Here is a 16,019-nt window from a genome sequence, read left to right as displayed (position 1 = left end):
TCATTTTATTTTTTATCTTCAGATCTCTTGGACCTTATATAGAGGGCATGACGTTACATCAAATGGCGCGCGGTTACTTCTGATACTGAATCTCTGATACAATTTTACTCAATTTTTATAATCGACGAACAACACTTTATTTCTTTCAGGTTACGGATTGAAATAAGCAATGAAAAGTGGTGAATTGTACTTTTGGTGCAATAAACTCGGTTGTAAAAACTGGACTCTGATTTTGACAATAATGATCTTTATTACGGTACGGTATCTAAAACATTTTTACAAAAGGTTATGCCGTAACAGTTTACTAAGATACAGGCTATGGCATATATAACTGTGATGACACATTTGAAATATTTTTGAAGCCCTGAAAGTCAAGTGCTGATCATGATTTCTGTACTACAGCTCATGTAATGTGATGACGTTATAAACCTTATGTGTCTACAGATTGACTTATTTCATAAAGTGTAGAGCCATGGTCCCGGAAATAGTAGACCGGAAGGGGAAATGAACACATGGAAACAAAACTTTTCCCTTTTCTTAAAATGTTCTAATTGAAATTGTTTGTTAGTATCATTTTTATCCACTAAACCTTTTGATTCATGTTTGTATCGGAGTTCTACGCTTCAAAAGCAGGTTCAGACGGGTTACTCCATTGTATAGCTGTGTCAGTCTCAACTTTTAGACGTCATCACACAACGATTAGTATCAACCTATAAGTTATCTACTGTGAATTTCTTAAGGCTCAATTTTTAGAGCCAAATTTGTCATATTCGAACCACTGTATTTTTCGCAATTCTTGTAAAGAAATTAAGTTGACCGCAAATGTTTTCTTTATTTTGTCACTTTTTTCATTGCTTTAACAGGGGTGGGCGGTAATCTATGGGACCATTCCCAGAGCATATCGTACTAACTTTGGATCGATCTATCTCCTAGGGGATTCTTGCTAAATTTCATTTTACTTAGACGGCTTAGATGTCTGTCGCACCTACTGAAGTTGATAGGGGGTAATTAAATATCGTTTAGCAGCTTAAGTTGGCCAAACATCTAAACCGCTAAAGCTGAAAGTAATTTAGCAATAAACCCCTAGGAGATGGACCGATCCTGTTAGATCGATCTAGGTATGGGAACCCAATCTTAGACTCTATTCCCATAGATTTTAGATCGATCTATCCCTGAGGGAAGTCTCACTAGATTACTGTCAGCTTAGCCGGCTTAAGCGTCTGTCCCGCCTACTAAAAGCTGTAAGGGGGTAATTAACTATGGTGCGCGCTCGGTTGACTGCAATTGAGCGTGAACCCCCAGGGAGTTAGGTCGATCTAAATCTAAATCTCTGGATCGATCTAAATCTCTGGGAATGCACCCTTAGTGGTAACTTTTTCTTTTTTTTAATATATGGCTATCGATCGAGCAAACATTATTACTTGGCCGCTCGGCGTTTTTAGGGTAATATTTAAGAACACCCTGCATTTATCAGATGATGCAAACATTTACAGTTAATTTGTGTGATCAGAAAAAAATCCACACTAACACGGCACTTTCTTTCTGTATTTAATTATTTCTGCTAACTTTTGTGTTCCAATACTGAAATCTGATCTTTAATGTTTGCATTTAGTTGTGTACGTTAATTTTGTTCTACATAGAGAGCATCTAATGCTTTTAGCGCTTTGCCTCCATTTCCTATGAATAAACATTGTTTTAAAAAAAAATTAAAAAAAAAAAAATGGCAGCCGGTGGGTGTGGGGTGGACAATCCTATTCCAAGGCCTTCTCTGCCCGGTTTCTGCACTTTATGATGTACAACCAAATCTTTTGTCAAAAATATCAATTATTTTATTTATTTATTTATTTTGAAAATTTGTAAAGCACGTATTTGCAAAACAGACGAATAATCATATTACAGAATACAGTTTTTAAATAAATGAAGCCATATTTGCAAAATGAATAGTTCAGTTTAAGGGACGCCCTTTACGAACATTATTAAGAAAGACAAACGCGCTAAGCTACTTTAAAGGTACATACGAACCGAGCATCGGTGGAGCGTGGATTCCCAGTAACACATGTAAACCACTTCTACTAGTTTCTTATACGACATGCCAAGGGATAAACTGAATAGATCACTCGATCAGCCATAAAAGAGCTTTAGACTGCTCCTTTTTTTTAATTTTTGGTCGGAAATTTAACCTACTTTCGTGACCTACTTTTCCGCTCCATTGACATACAGCATAAAATGCTAGCAGAAAAATCAATTCAAACATCATTTTCAGGTAAAATTAAACAATGCCTTTTGGTAATTCTCTTAGTTATAGTTATACTACTTGAAACTATACGCTGGCATTTGGTTGGTTTTTGTGACAAAAAATTGACTTTGTATGCAGCTTTAACCGGTGAGAAGGCCTCTTCTTGCCATCTTCGTGTAAATATCTTCCAGGCAATGCTCGAGAGCGCCACTTCTGGAGTTTTTCTTGGAGACGCTGGTCACCCCCGTGCACGTGTCCACACAGACACCCATCCAGCGAACCTTAAAGCCGGGGTAGATGTTCACGTTCCAGTTGATGGCGCAGTTATTTCCGCGATCCACCTGGAACAAATTTACACTTGCGTTAGATAGCACCGGGTTTTTATTGCTCTTCATTAAATAAGTAATGATAAATAGTGCATGTAAATCACTGATAATCCCTTTTAAGAATGTGAACATCGGTTTGATAAAACAGATATTTAAAAAAAATAAAGATTTAAAAGGAAGATTTATTTACAGTAATAAAAAAAACATGACTGTACGAAGGGCCGAAGGGGCATGCTTACGGGGAGATATCGACCAAATTATTGGAGAGAGAGAGAGAGAGAGAGAGAGAGACTCACCTGTCCATTTATACCAGTGAGTTGGTCAGCAATCCTTACTCCTCCCCTTAACAAGGCTATCAACCCCTGGAGCGTGAACGCTGGAACAAATAAATAAATAAATAAATAAATAAATAAATAAATAATATTTGCTGGGGATTTTCAAATCCAGTCATAAATGCTATTACAAAAAAAAAAAGTATTTACAAAGATACTACGGTCACAAAATTGAAAAAAAAAATGCTTCAGTTTTCAAGTGAATAACAATGATGGTTAGAAAAACTCCCGGAGAGTTATGTTATGACGCTATGAGTGTGGAGCTATGGTCCGGGACCGCTACGTTCCCACGGCGTTACTCATCATTTTCAACCCGGGACTTAATGTGAATAAGATGTGTCTTTCCTGACCGATGTTTGAAGGATGTTTGATCTGCACTTATTTTAATAATTTAAAAAAATTAATATATGAAATTTATGCTATGGATTGCGAGGGATTGCGTTAACTTTAATCTAATAGAAAGCATGGATGAACGAATTGTATTTAATGTTGTCATTTTCCTACTACCTGCCACTGCGTTGAAATCAAGAAAGGAAATTTCGCTGTCGTTTTCTCTCTTTCTTTCTCTTTCTCTCTCTCTTCCCTCCAACTCTCTCGCTCTCTCTATCTCTCTCTCTCCTCTCTCTCGCTGTCTCTCTTCTCTCTCTCTCTCCCTCTCTCTCTCTCTCTTTCTCTCTCAATTGTGAATGTGTGTGCGCGAGAGCGTGATTGAGAAAGCTAATGGAAGATCTAGAGCTGCGAAAAAACCAGCCGTTGCAACTTCAAGTACTTACATGACTGTAGGCCTACGCCTTCCATAACAAACCCTGGAAAAACTCTACGCACGCACTGTTCTACTTACATGATCCTTGTACCGGGCTTTGACACGTTACCACCACCAACACGACCACAGCTAGCAGCAAGGGAACGCGAGCCATGGCGTTGCAATGAGTCTCGAAAGTTTTATCTTAAAAGATAATTGTAGAGCGACCAAGTTGAGGCGGGAATTCAGCGTACTGCGCTCTCCACTTCCAAACACAGTACCACAGACAGGAATTGAAGTTGCTCTTAAATGTTTTCCATATGAGGAGATTTAAGGGGGGTGTCCATTACTGCACAATGTATTTTAAATTTTTGAACTGAAACGTTTTTTTTTCTAGGTGTGTGTATGATAATTGTATATACACGAACAGTAAAATTCAAGATAATTTCTCTTCAATTCAAATCACAATTAAAATATATTTAGTGGTTTCATGTAGTGCAAATTGAAAAGAAACGGTCGAAACCCCCTCTGTACAAGCCTTCTCCAGGACACACATTTTTTACCCTAATCTTCATTCGTCACATTAAATAGGATTGTCAAAAGCTGGTGATATCTGAAAACATGTCCTGAAATTCGAGAACCAGGATTTTTCACCTTCGCTTGGTAAAGGAAATGGGTTAACCATATGTCTTAGAAGACAGGAAAAGTTAACTTGTCCAGAAGCTAGCTAGGCTTCAATCCTAGGACCTCGGGATTAAGGGCACCAGATCCTTTCACTGCGCCCTCTGCTTTTGTAAATGGTACACTCAGTAACCAATTTGTATAGGAAGGCACTATCCCCTGGGGCGACTTGTCCGACTGCTTTTGCTGAGGAGGATTTTCAAATTCATTTCCAATTTCCTTCAAAATTTTGCAACTTTTTACTAAGCCCTGGCCTGCTCTAGAACGCTGATACATGTTCTTATAAAATGCACGCCAACTTGTAATTTACAGAAATTTATTTTTATTTGTGTGACCGCTTCAATGAGAAAAAAGTTTATATCGAAAATGTCTATAACTTCTCCGACGACAATACTTATTTCTATATACGTTGAAAAATTTCCAGTAGTAAAAATACCATTCGCAAGCTTTAAGGCCTACTATATTTTTAGAAAGTTTATTTTAAAAATCTGGGCCATATTTTTACCCAGTAGGCTACATATAAAAGTCCTAAACAACTCTTTATGTTTTTGCTCTCTCAAAGCGCTCTCCGACCTGAAATCCGGGTTCATAAAAAAGGGAACACCACAATAATCTTCCCAGAACCCGGGTTCCCGCTGATTCATAAATTGAACACAGCCGTAAATGATATGTACTAATAAATTGAAATGATAACATCAAAGGCAAAAATCACTAGGACAGCATGTGCAATTAAAGAGCTTGAGTTTTATACAAATCAAAACAGCAAAAAACGTTGTAGTTGATAATGACTGCCCTGGTTGCCGTACACCCATAATTTGACCTGATGACCTCGCATGTCAGATGGGAACGACCGTCGTGCTGTATAAAAACAACGACTGCTCTCAATTCCGAACAAAAGAGAACACAACAGCCATAACAGACATGGGAGGTAGACTGACAAGTGCTTGCATTGCAGTTCTTTTGCTGCTGGGTAAGTTCTGACATTTATTCATTTTGTTTTTAACTGCGTGATTAATTTATGTTTCTGCATGTGAGTGATTTTAGTTATCAATTGTTCAACACTGAGTGAATTTGAGTCTTTTTCTTCTTCCAGCTCTAGTGTGTGCCTGTGATGCCTTGAGTGGATCGGTAAGTTACTGCATGAGTTATACTGAGAGAGAGAGAGAGAGAGAGAGTTAACAAATTAAGTCATTAAATAGTTTCTGACGAGGCGTTTTCCACATCACTTAGTTATAAGTTTTGTTTTTTTTTTTTTTATTATTATTATTATTATTTTTTTTTTTTTTGAGAAATTTGAGTTTATTTTTGTCTGTGTTGTACAAAAACAGCTATGGCGAAAAAAAGCGTGCGTTTACAACTGGGCATGGCAGGCAAAAGTACGGTAATTCCCTTCGCAAACTTGCAGGCTGCTTAACTAAAATGATTTTACTATCTTTAAGTGAAATACAAATGTACCATATGCTACACAGAAGTGGGTTACAAGTTTGCGGATGTAGCATTTACCTACGTAATCGTCTACGCTACTCACATTTTCTCATTTCTGACTAGCGCATGTATGCCAATCGCATACATGTACATGTAGCTTGGATTCAGCTTCGAAGCATCTGAATCTGTTCAGTTGTTTCTCACAAATTTGGAAGCAAAATAATAATAATAGTAATAATACTAATTTACATGTATTTAATTGTGCTTTTTGCTAGAATAATAATTAAAAATGCAAGTTCCAAGTGTTGAGCTGTTCCCTTCTGGTATAGGAGACGTTATAGTTAGTAAAGTATAATACATCTATATATGATTAGCATGGTATTCCAACTTGATAATTTCTGGGTTATTGAGCTTTTCAAACAGAATAATGGAACGTACCTGTTCCATACATGTATGATCTCACAGATTACACTCATTACACTCATAAATGTTTGGTATTTCGCTTGCGTCCAAAAGAAAGTGGAGCAGCATGCGTAAATTTGTTATACCGATAATTTCTATTTAAATTGCAGTAAACACAGCACATGCCGTTAGTTTATATGCACGGAAAATGGTTACTGAAACCTTGAAGGAAAATTATTTTCATTTCGACTGAAAAAAAAAATATCCCATTGCCTTTAGATTGAGCGGAAACCTGGGTGCAGAGTCAACTACAGCGTTCATGGTAGAGTGAGCGGCTGGAAGTGGAAGTGGCGAGCTCAGTGCACTGATTGCACTCAAATTAGCGAATCCGCCACGAAAAGTTCCCGCAGCGGCGCCATTGAACACTGCCTGGAGCAGCTCATGGCCAAGTTGGCGCGAATGGGAAAACTGTGAAAGATGCGCGCGCAGATGTAGGTGTCGTCTGCTGCTCACCCTGTACGCAGTGAGAAGACGGGGCTTTTGTCAACACGGACACATTCTGAGTAATTATTATAAATAATAAAACCCTGATATACTGCGAAATAATGTTTTACTATTATTTTTATTATTTTACATGACATTATTTGTGAAAGCAAATATGACGTGATATGACGTAGAAATTCTTTTGTGATTCATTTCTCATTAGTATAATGCTACTGTACGCAGACATCCAAACATGCTTAAATTAAGTGCTATTTTCGAAATTAAATGACGCATCTCGCGGGTTCATTTTCTTTTTGTATGTAACATAATTATAAAAACACATACATGCCACTTCAACTCTGTTTTAGCAAGTGTTTTTCTAGAGCATCAAAGTTTGAATGCTACTACTGTATGTATATTAAAAAAAACGCACACACGAAGACCGCCACGCTCACTCGTGCATTACTATACAATACATACTGTCGTCTGTCTATATGCTCTGCAAGAACCTGCCTGTGAAACTATACATAAGAGGGGATCCTCAATATTACATATGTGACATTTTACTTGAAAATAAATAAACTACAGTATGTACGGTATTTAATACAGACATATTTTGAAATGTCTTGTTGTGTTTGTTTTTTAATTATCCAACAGCTATAATCCTAGCTGTACATGTGTGTCAGTACAATTTTCCCGTTACTGGGTTCGTGTAATCCATTCTTGGTCTTAAGGCCACACTTTTTTATTTTTATGGATGACATCCTCTGGGTACCCCAAAATCGGTGCGAGAGGGCGAAAAAAAAAAAAACAGTCCAAAAAAAAAAACGGCTTAAGTAAAGGAATGCTGTCAGTACACAGCTGGAAACACAAATTTAACCACAGAAACACGTATCAAACTAACAATATGTCTTTATCCATGCTTTCAAAATATTAAAGCATTGTGAATACTTCGTAGAAATGTAAAAAAAAAGGTCATGAATTGATATACTTCATATTACCAAATCTATTTAAGGTTATTTCATGCATTCATTTGGTATAGCAATCAATAAAACAAATATCAATCAAACAGTGTCTTTATTTGTATTCTCAGAATATTAAAACATTTTGAACACTTCACAGAAATGTTTAAAAAATGATGCAAAGATATGCTTAATACTACCAAATCTATTAAAGGTCATTTCAGACGATGCCATTTTGTCAACTTCAACTCACACGAAGCTGCGAAACTGTCAGGTGGCCTGTCCGACCTTCAGCCCACCAAATACCTCGACGCCCTTGTCGACCCTTTTTTCGCTACAGAAAACCTGGTATTAATGTGCTGCTTTATACAGAATGTCACAGAAATGTTTCGGCCGCCGCCAGCCTTTCGCACAATTGTAAAAAGGGGATATCTCCATGCCCAATATCAATAGCATACCAATCCAAAACGATGGCGCCCGTTCTTTTTATGGCTTTTATTGTTGTGTAATTTGAAAGTAATCCTAGAGATGAATTTGACAGCAAAGTGGCCGCATTTCCACGTGGCGAAAATACGCATGCGCAGAAAGCTCATTTCCTTGCAAATTCAATAACAATGTTTGCGACAACCGACTTCGTTGGGGGCTGGGGGGGGGGCTTTTTTTTTTTTTTTTTTTTGGAGAACGGGCGAAAATCCGTGCGCGCGCAGGATGTCATCCATAAAATTAAAAAAGTGTGGCCTAAACTGAGGAAACCTGCACCCGCGTCACAGATCACGTGGCTTCATCATGCGATGATCATCCCTCTGATATGGGACCCCGAATGTGACTTTATCTGTCCGAATTGGCAAGGGTAACCATCTCACAACTCAGTCAAAAGACGACCAGGAAATGACCGAAAGGCTTCATCCTTGTAAAAAATATGTCGTATCATCATTCACTTATTTATCATAGTTATAATACAAATACCAGTGGGTCGCTTCTTGCATTCAACTGTCTTGCTAACGAACGTCTTCTATTGCGATATATGTTTAGAATAAAACAACGTGATATGTAGCTTTTCCTTTCGTCAATTTGTGATATGTCTTCCTTTGTGGTTTAATGTACATAGTGATTTTACACTCCTATTTTAATCGTGACGTCACTACCTTACGCAAAGCTCCTTTCAATCATTGAGCCCTTAACGACTCCTCTGAAGACATTGAAGTACCTGTACCAGTATAAACTTTTCACTGTGAAAAGCTGATTTAAAAGCCGCCTCTCCTTAGGCATTTATAATCCCCCATTCCAAGGTGGCCTCGTGGTAGTATACAGGTGTCGAATATTCATTCAAAAACCTTTCTCGTTTCTGGAAAACCAGGAGGTCAATTCTCGTATCATCACCAGCCTTTGGGATCACTTTGAATTGACATTGATCACGTGTCTTGTGATCACGTGACTTGCCTCCATGTTCTATGTTAAATGTTCGCCGTCTCCTCCTCCATTGTAGACATGGGTTTCTCGTATTTGTAATCGTCCTCGTCCTCCTTGTTATAACAGCAAGACAACCAGCAGGAAAATATTATGATCAACAGCTGTAAATATAACAGAGGAGCATTTTCAGGTGAAAGAAGTTACCTTGTGGTACAATAATGGTTACTTTAACTCAAAATGGGAAAATAATTGGTTTGACCATCAGCTAATGGAAGAAAAAACTGCAAACGTTTAAAATCTCAAAAAACTAAAAATTTCTTCTCTTTCTTGAAGTTAGAACATATAATTATGAAGTCTAACAATAGAGCATGTTGCTTACTTTGTACTGAAGTATCTAGTCAGGCTCACATAAGTACTCACTTCGATCCGAAATATGTCTAATGACGTCACTATAGCAGTGCTTAAATAAATACCAATTAAGTCCGAAAACACACCAAACCACAAACGGACATATTCCGTCCCTGATTTTTTTATACTTATCCCGACCCATATCACTAACCCAATGCGTTGTTTTTTATCACTCACCTCCAACAGGGCGATTCCTACCCCGATCCCTATCACTAACCCGAGGTGGTTTTCTATCACTTGTTTCACTGCATTGTAACACCCCTGAAAAAGAGAACATACGATGCATACGAGTATATAGTAATACAAGATTCAATATACATCTAACCATTACTTGCTTTTTCATTTTTCTTCATACATTTTCACTCCGTATCTTCATCCTAGTTTTTTATTTGTTCGTGTATCCATTTATCTATTCTCTGTCTACAAATAACAGCGTGAGAAATTAATATGAGAAGAAAAAAAGAAAATTAAAAGGACGAGTATTTATTTGTTAGACATACAAGCGTGCACACATAACAGTAAAAAGTTATTCTGTTCACATTGACAGAATTATTAATACACATAACACACTGATAACTATTCGTACCGTCTGTATATTAGAGTTGACGTCATTTGGTGATGTGGCACAACCGTATAGGTCCACGTAGTCATTGTCATCTATTGACGTCATCTTTCCCAGTTGGAACTTTTCCTTCCCTTCCGCCGTCATCTCACAGCAAAATCGCGGCACTGTCGCTGTGAAAGGGAAGTAAAAAGACAAAACGATAAGGAACATTGTATAACAGATGTGAACTTTTTCAATAACTTTGTATATTTATTAACCAAATTTAAAAACCAAATTTTAACGCGGTTATTGAAAATGTGAAATTTTATTTCTCTGACTGGATTATAACTATATTTAACATTTAACATTAGTATTAAATTAAATTATAATCTTAACAATGGTAAAATCGGGATGACAATGTTTTCCTACATATACAAATATAAAATGTGCTTTTTACATTACATACGAAGCGTAAGGGAAAGGGCGGGGAAGTCAGCAAAACAGAAGTCGGCTTTACTAGAGAGAGGGAGAGATAAGGAGGGGGAAGAGAGAAAGAGAGAGAGTTAAGGGACACTGAGAGAGGGGGGTATGAGAGAGAGAGAAAGAGAGAGAGAGAGAGAGATTTAATGGAAAGAGAGAGAGAGAGAGAGGGGGGGGGGGGGGGGACTCACCTGGGACTACTTTCCCAGTGTCCACTATAGTGTGATCCCATCTGGTGGCATATCTGAAGTCGTCGCCGCCGTCAATACCACAGCACCGCATCTGTTAATAAGATAAATCTTTAAACAACAAGCTACATTATACGTGCACGTTTTCTTTAAATACACATAACACCTGTACGTAAATATAATATTCATAACTTATTTTTCCTTGTGTGTAAAAAATTGGAACTCGCGCATCTTTTCACTGGTCAGACAAAATATAGGTAACATCATCATTTCTACACAGATTTCAAAATATTAATAAAATCGTATCATAAAATAATAAAAAAGGGGGGGAGGGGGATTAGAGTTTCTGTTGGGTTTTCATTATTCACAGGTAATTTTGAACCCCACTTTCTAACCTGTTGCTCTTAACTGGCGATTTCAGCCAACGAGGTTTATATCATATCCTCAATCAGAATAACGCTTGGCAAAAAAAAAAAAAATAAAATAAAATAAAATAAAATAACGGTGACAACATTACGTCGCAGAGGGCCAGCATAGATGTAATAAAAAGAAATACACCTAGAAGCATACAGACAATGCCCTCTGTGGCATCATCATAATATTAAGTCTGTCGGATACAGTAGTTTACGCATTAACCACACAATGTGTGCAGGGGCCGATCTAGGACTATTTGAAGGGGGGTCCGCAGATGCCAAGCCGACTCCATCTCACCCCCTCTCGGCGCGGGGTTCAGGGTCTGCTGAATGACCCCGAAATTTTGGTAATTTAGAAGGGGCCATTAAGCACGGTTTAGAACTTTAATTCAGCCAGTCTAAATTCTGATTTTAAGAGGGAAACATTGATGCGATTTTTTTTTCAGAAATCAAGGGGGGGGGGATCATGACCCCCCTGACCCCCCCCCCCCCCCTCAAACCCGCCACTGGTGTGCTCTACTAACTAATACTTCTGTCTAACCCAGAGCAAAGTTTGTGGCAGCGAACGCATTTCTGTCTCACCCTACACAATGTGCGTACACCTAACACACTCGCTACTCACCCCCATCATGACTGCGTCCCAAGCGAGAGACGCCGGCTGTGATGTATTGAGCCGTCCCTCGTACTGGTCCACTATGGTGGTATTTAAGTAATTACGAATTGCTACCTCCACCTGGAAGAATATGAACTACCTGGTTAGTCTTAAATTAACTAATAAATTAATTAATCGATTGCCTTAGTATGCAATCTCAAAATTTAATAATAATAATAATAATAATAATAATCCATTGGATCACTTACCTTGTTCTGGAATATAACTACAAGTATGGCGCCCGCTATACCAGCCAGTAATATGATGGCCATCAGCACGGCAAACTGAAGGGGAAAAAACATTAACATTTTTCTCATTAAATATAAAAAAAGTATTTCTGTTTATACCTGTCACTTACATGTAAATGTCAGTACTGCTTATATCATGTGTGACATATAATTTGTAGTGCAATCTGATCGATTTGATGCCCGATCAGAGGCAAATTAAGGCAAATAAAGGAAAATAGACCCTGTGACACCAACTTTTTTATACTCAAGAGAGATATTTTGACGTGTCATATCGGTCATTTTCTTCAGTCTCAATGAGACAAAGGTCCGATATCTCGCGAGCAAAAAAATCCAAGAATGTGACAAAAGAGCTTTTGATCTCTGCTATTCACCATTATGATGAAGCTTTTCAAAGATCCTACTGGGCCGACGGAATGCCAAACCAAATAGAATGATAAATGCTATACGTCCCTGCACCGATACTCCCCCCACAATTACAGATAGGCTATAATAAGGGGGAGTATCGGTGCGGGGATCTATCGGTGTGGGGTCGTTTCGATGCGCATAATACAAAAATTTACTAAGGGGGATTATCGGTGCGGGGGAGTAATGATGCGGGGAAGTAACGGTGCGGGGGAGTATCGACATGACCCCGATAAAGAATACTTCTTTTTGCGGTGTGTGTTTACTATAGGTTTCAAATGTGAAATTATCAACAAAAAACTTCATAACCTAATGTTTTGGATCTCACAAATAGTCGGTTGCTTAACATTGTAATCATAGCTCAAACGTCACAGACGCAAAAATATATATTATCTCATGAGTTAAAGATACATTTGGGAATACGAAGTTGGTTTTCAGTTTGTGTCATGGGATTATCTAAAAAAATTGAAAATACATCGAACTAAGGCGGTAAAAAGTTAAGACTCACCACTTTCAATAACACCTTCGAAGATTTGATAATTCCACAACATCCAAAGAAACCAATAACAAATATGACACCGCCCGTCCCGATTACAACATAAGCACCGCTTTTCAGCAGACCCCCCACGTTGAATGCGCTGGTTTCCCCCTGGATGTCAGCGTTCAGTCTGAGCAGACGATCAACTCCATGATTTGCGTTCTTGTCTAGGAGGAGCCATAACCCAGAGCCAAGAAGAGCCGCTCCCAGCAACTGAAATGTACAAATAATAATTACGAAAATGTCATTTATTTGGTTCAAATTAAAAAAAAATTAAAGCTGGTGCTCAAATCTACAAAAAGACTTACATCTTATGAACTTTGTCTTTTTCATTTTTTATTTATCTATTTTATCATCAACCGTTCTACTAAATCTATTTGTTCTTGATGAATCATTGTTGATAAATCCAAAGCTCATTGCACGTTCGTAATTAAAATAACGGACTTCCATTTGTACATTTCATCCGTATGCCAAAAACCATGCAAATAACGTCATCTTAATCTTTTAACGCCTTCATCATACTATAAAACTATATTATACTAAGGCAACGGATTGATTATCATTGGATATTCAAAGATAAGCCTCTAGCTAATTTGTAACCATTTTTAACAGGGATTTTGGCAGGGAATCAATTTCATCACTCAGTTGGCCTCTAGAATAAAGCACTAAAGTTGATAAGAGACAATTAAAAAAAAACTGTTTATTTATATAGTTGCCTGAGTATGAGCTTCACAGATAAGAGATAACGGTCATACTTACACATATCAACACAGTCAATATCAGAAGGACGTATTTTATACAGGTCACCCCAGCCCGCCACATTCTGGAACCTAGAAATAAAAAATATTGATATGAAATAGAGAGAACCATTCCTCAGGCACAAAGATGTCGACACGTCTTGGGAAGAACAATCGATCCTAATTCTAGGACCCAATCGACATTATTTCATTTGTATGAAGTATATGATTTTTCTTAATGTGGAAAACGATAAGTAATTGATCTTAATACAGCAAAAATCTAATTGTCCTGTAAATTTAAGCATCCCCCTAACCACAAAAGAATACCATACCTTATATTTCGTACTTCACCAGGCCAAAGTTTAGATTTCGTTTCTGACGCACTTTCACGTGGAAATGCACCTTAAATATGCAGACTTGTAGCTACCGCATACTTCGTGTTCAAATTTTATTTCAGCTGAAGTAACCCTGTGAGTCAAAGCTCATTGGAAAGTAATCTCTGTTATGTTAAGACATCTGACGTACATATATCTCAATCTCTGAGATACCAGGTGATCAGCAGAAGCAGGTATGGTATTCCACGGGTGTTAACAGCGGTATAGCCTCATACCGGTAGCTGCTGCCAGAGAGTAAGTCACTATACCCTGTGTCAGAGATCCCTGGAACCCCCCCCCCCCCCCTCCCGTGCTGTTCTTGTTTCCAGAACCCTGGACCTCTGAACCTCAGGGTAGTGTACTGAAATTCTCGGCAACTACTCACCTGTGAAGTGTTAAAGGTCTTCTCTGACTGGAGTTAAACACCTGTATATTATGTCAGTGCTGATATTTTAACCCTCAGCTGGTTGAAATCGCAGGTAGAACCACTGCCATCTTTAACTCCATGTTGGTACTGTAAAGTCTATGTACTTAGTAGAGTACGTAAGTCTCGCGATGCTTGCACTGTGTCTCTGTCACTCTTGAAGCTGTAAATAAAAATGGCCAGTTCAGTTCACGTGCCGGTATATAAGGTGTGATATCTGTACACTACACAAAGTACAGTTCAAACAAAGGAACAAGGCCCCTTCATGCCTCTTCCCCCAGGGTTGAAGATTATATGTACTTGTATATACCTTAAAGCTGTGCGTAAGTCACGCGTACATGTGTGTGGCAACAATTGATATATTTATGCCCTGTGTGTACGGATGTATGATGTACTTTGATGTATTGTACCCAGAGCTACCTCTCTCTTCTCTCTCGCTCTCTCTCTCTCTTCTCTCTCATTCTCTCTCTCTCCTCTCTCATTTTCTCTCTCCCTCTCTCTCTCTCTGTGTTTCTTGACTCTTTCTTTCTCTCTCTCCCCTCTCTCTCTCACTCACACACACAAGAACGTTCTCTTCTCCCCCTCTCTACTTCTCTCTCTCTCTCTCTCTCTCTCTCTCTCTCTCTCACACACACACACACACACACACACACACACACACACAGTAACACCAACCCACAGGTACAAACAGCGCCTTCACATACCTTGTAATTAAGTGAACGGTCTAAGACGATCACGTAGAGCTCCAGCCGTACATTACACCGCACTGTGCATAAACCCGACCAGAACAAGACCTGCGCTTTTACAAAGTCTGCGTGGTTCACACTTCAACAACAGCCCGGCATTTCACTGGGTTATTCTAACCTCTTGCATGTTTAGAAATGTCTAGTGTGCTTTTGGCGCGGGGCCTTGTATCTTGGTCTGCTCCACAACTAGCATTGTGCGCACACACTGTGCTTGTTTGTTTGTGTGGCCGTACAGCAAGTGTATCTGTATTATTGGTCTATATTTGATATCAAGGTTTTATTGACTTGACCTACTTTCAACACGTGCTTGCCTGTCAGAATATGCAGCCTCGGAGATAGCTAGGCCTAATGCAAAATACAAGAGAAACTTAACGTACTACAGGCTAGGAAACAGTAGAAATAATGAAGAAGACGTAATGTTTTAAAGAAAACTCTGTGGGTAAAACGAATGCATATGCCTGTATTTGATAATTTGTTTTCTTTTCAAACAAAAAAGTCGGTATTTTTTTCTCTGGGTCGTTGCAAAGCAATTCGGAACCAATTAGTGGGAGAATTGTTAGATTTCAGGAAATCAGAGCCACCTGTCCGTCCTCACGAAGATTAACAATCCTTCATGCACAGCAATTATCGAGCTCAATACTCTTGATTGATTTTGGCGCGTTTTTCTTTGAAGACACTGTCGGGGAATGTTAAGGACGCTGATGTCAATTCAGGATAAAATGATGCATTTTAAAAAACACTGCTCGGTCTTCAGTCGTAGATCCGAGGCAAATGACGGTACAGGCACAGGTAGATTATGTGCTGGCACGATTATTATAACTGATGTTGTATAACACCATTTGTTCCATCAGACAAATAGAAATCTT

At 38.4% G+C, this 16,019-nt stretch overlaps 3 protein-coding genes across 3 annotated transcripts; 1 reads left to right on the top strand and 2 right to left on the bottom strand.

Annotated features, from left to right (window-relative positions):
• Positions 1-230: 230 nt before the first annotated feature.
• LOC106180713 (uncharacterized) lies at positions 231-3,931 on the bottom strand. Its single transcript, XM_013564791.3, has 3 exons — positions 3,736-3,931; positions 2,859-2,938; positions 231-2,577 (listed from the first exon to the last, which is right to left on the bottom strand). Exons 1-3 carry the CDS (start codon positions 3,809-3,811, stop codon positions 2,377-2,379), a joined length of 357 nt encoding a protein of 118 aa, XP_013420245.2. The 5' UTR covers positions 3,812-3,931; the 3' UTR covers positions 231-2,376.
• A 1,191-nt stretch (positions 3,932-5,122) lies between these two features.
• Positions 5,123-7,253, top strand: LOC106180694 (uncharacterized). The gene is made up of 3 exons (XM_013564769.2): positions 5,123-5,287; positions 5,411-5,445; positions 6,424-7,253. Exons 1-3 carry the CDS (start codon positions 5,158-5,160, stop codon positions 6,616-6,618), a joined length of 360 nt encoding a protein of 119 aa, XP_013420223.2. The 5' UTR covers positions 5,123-5,157; the 3' UTR covers positions 6,619-7,253.
• Positions 7,254-8,334: 1,081 nt separating this feature from the next.
• Positions 8,335-15,377, bottom strand: LOC106155454 (tetraspanin-18-like). Its single transcript, XM_086994290.1, has 10 exons — positions 15,112-15,377; positions 14,369-14,570; positions 13,632-13,702; positions 12,843-13,085; positions 11,894-11,968; positions 11,655-11,765; positions 10,623-10,713; positions 9,994-10,142; positions 9,585-9,668; positions 8,335-9,160 (listed from the first exon to the last, which is right to left on the bottom strand). Exons 3-10 carry the CDS (start codon positions 13,692-13,694, stop codon positions 9,044-9,046), a joined length of 933 nt encoding a protein of 310 aa, XP_086850416.1. The 5' UTR covers positions 13,695-13,702; positions 14,369-14,570; positions 15,112-15,377; the 3' UTR covers positions 8,335-9,043.
• Between the last annotated feature and the right edge of the window lie 642 nt (positions 15,378-16,019).

Source organism: Lingula anatina, chromosome 8 (assembly GCF_051362555.1).
Source record: "Lingula anatina isolate TDL-2025a chromosome 8, LinAna3.0, whole genome shotgun sequence".
Taxonomy (NCBI): Eukaryota; Metazoa; Brachiopoda; class Lingulata; order Lingulida; family Lingulidae; genus Lingula; species Lingula anatina.
The sequence above is the reverse complement of the archived record's forward strand: the minus strand, read 5'-3'. Positions and strand labels throughout refer to the sequence as shown.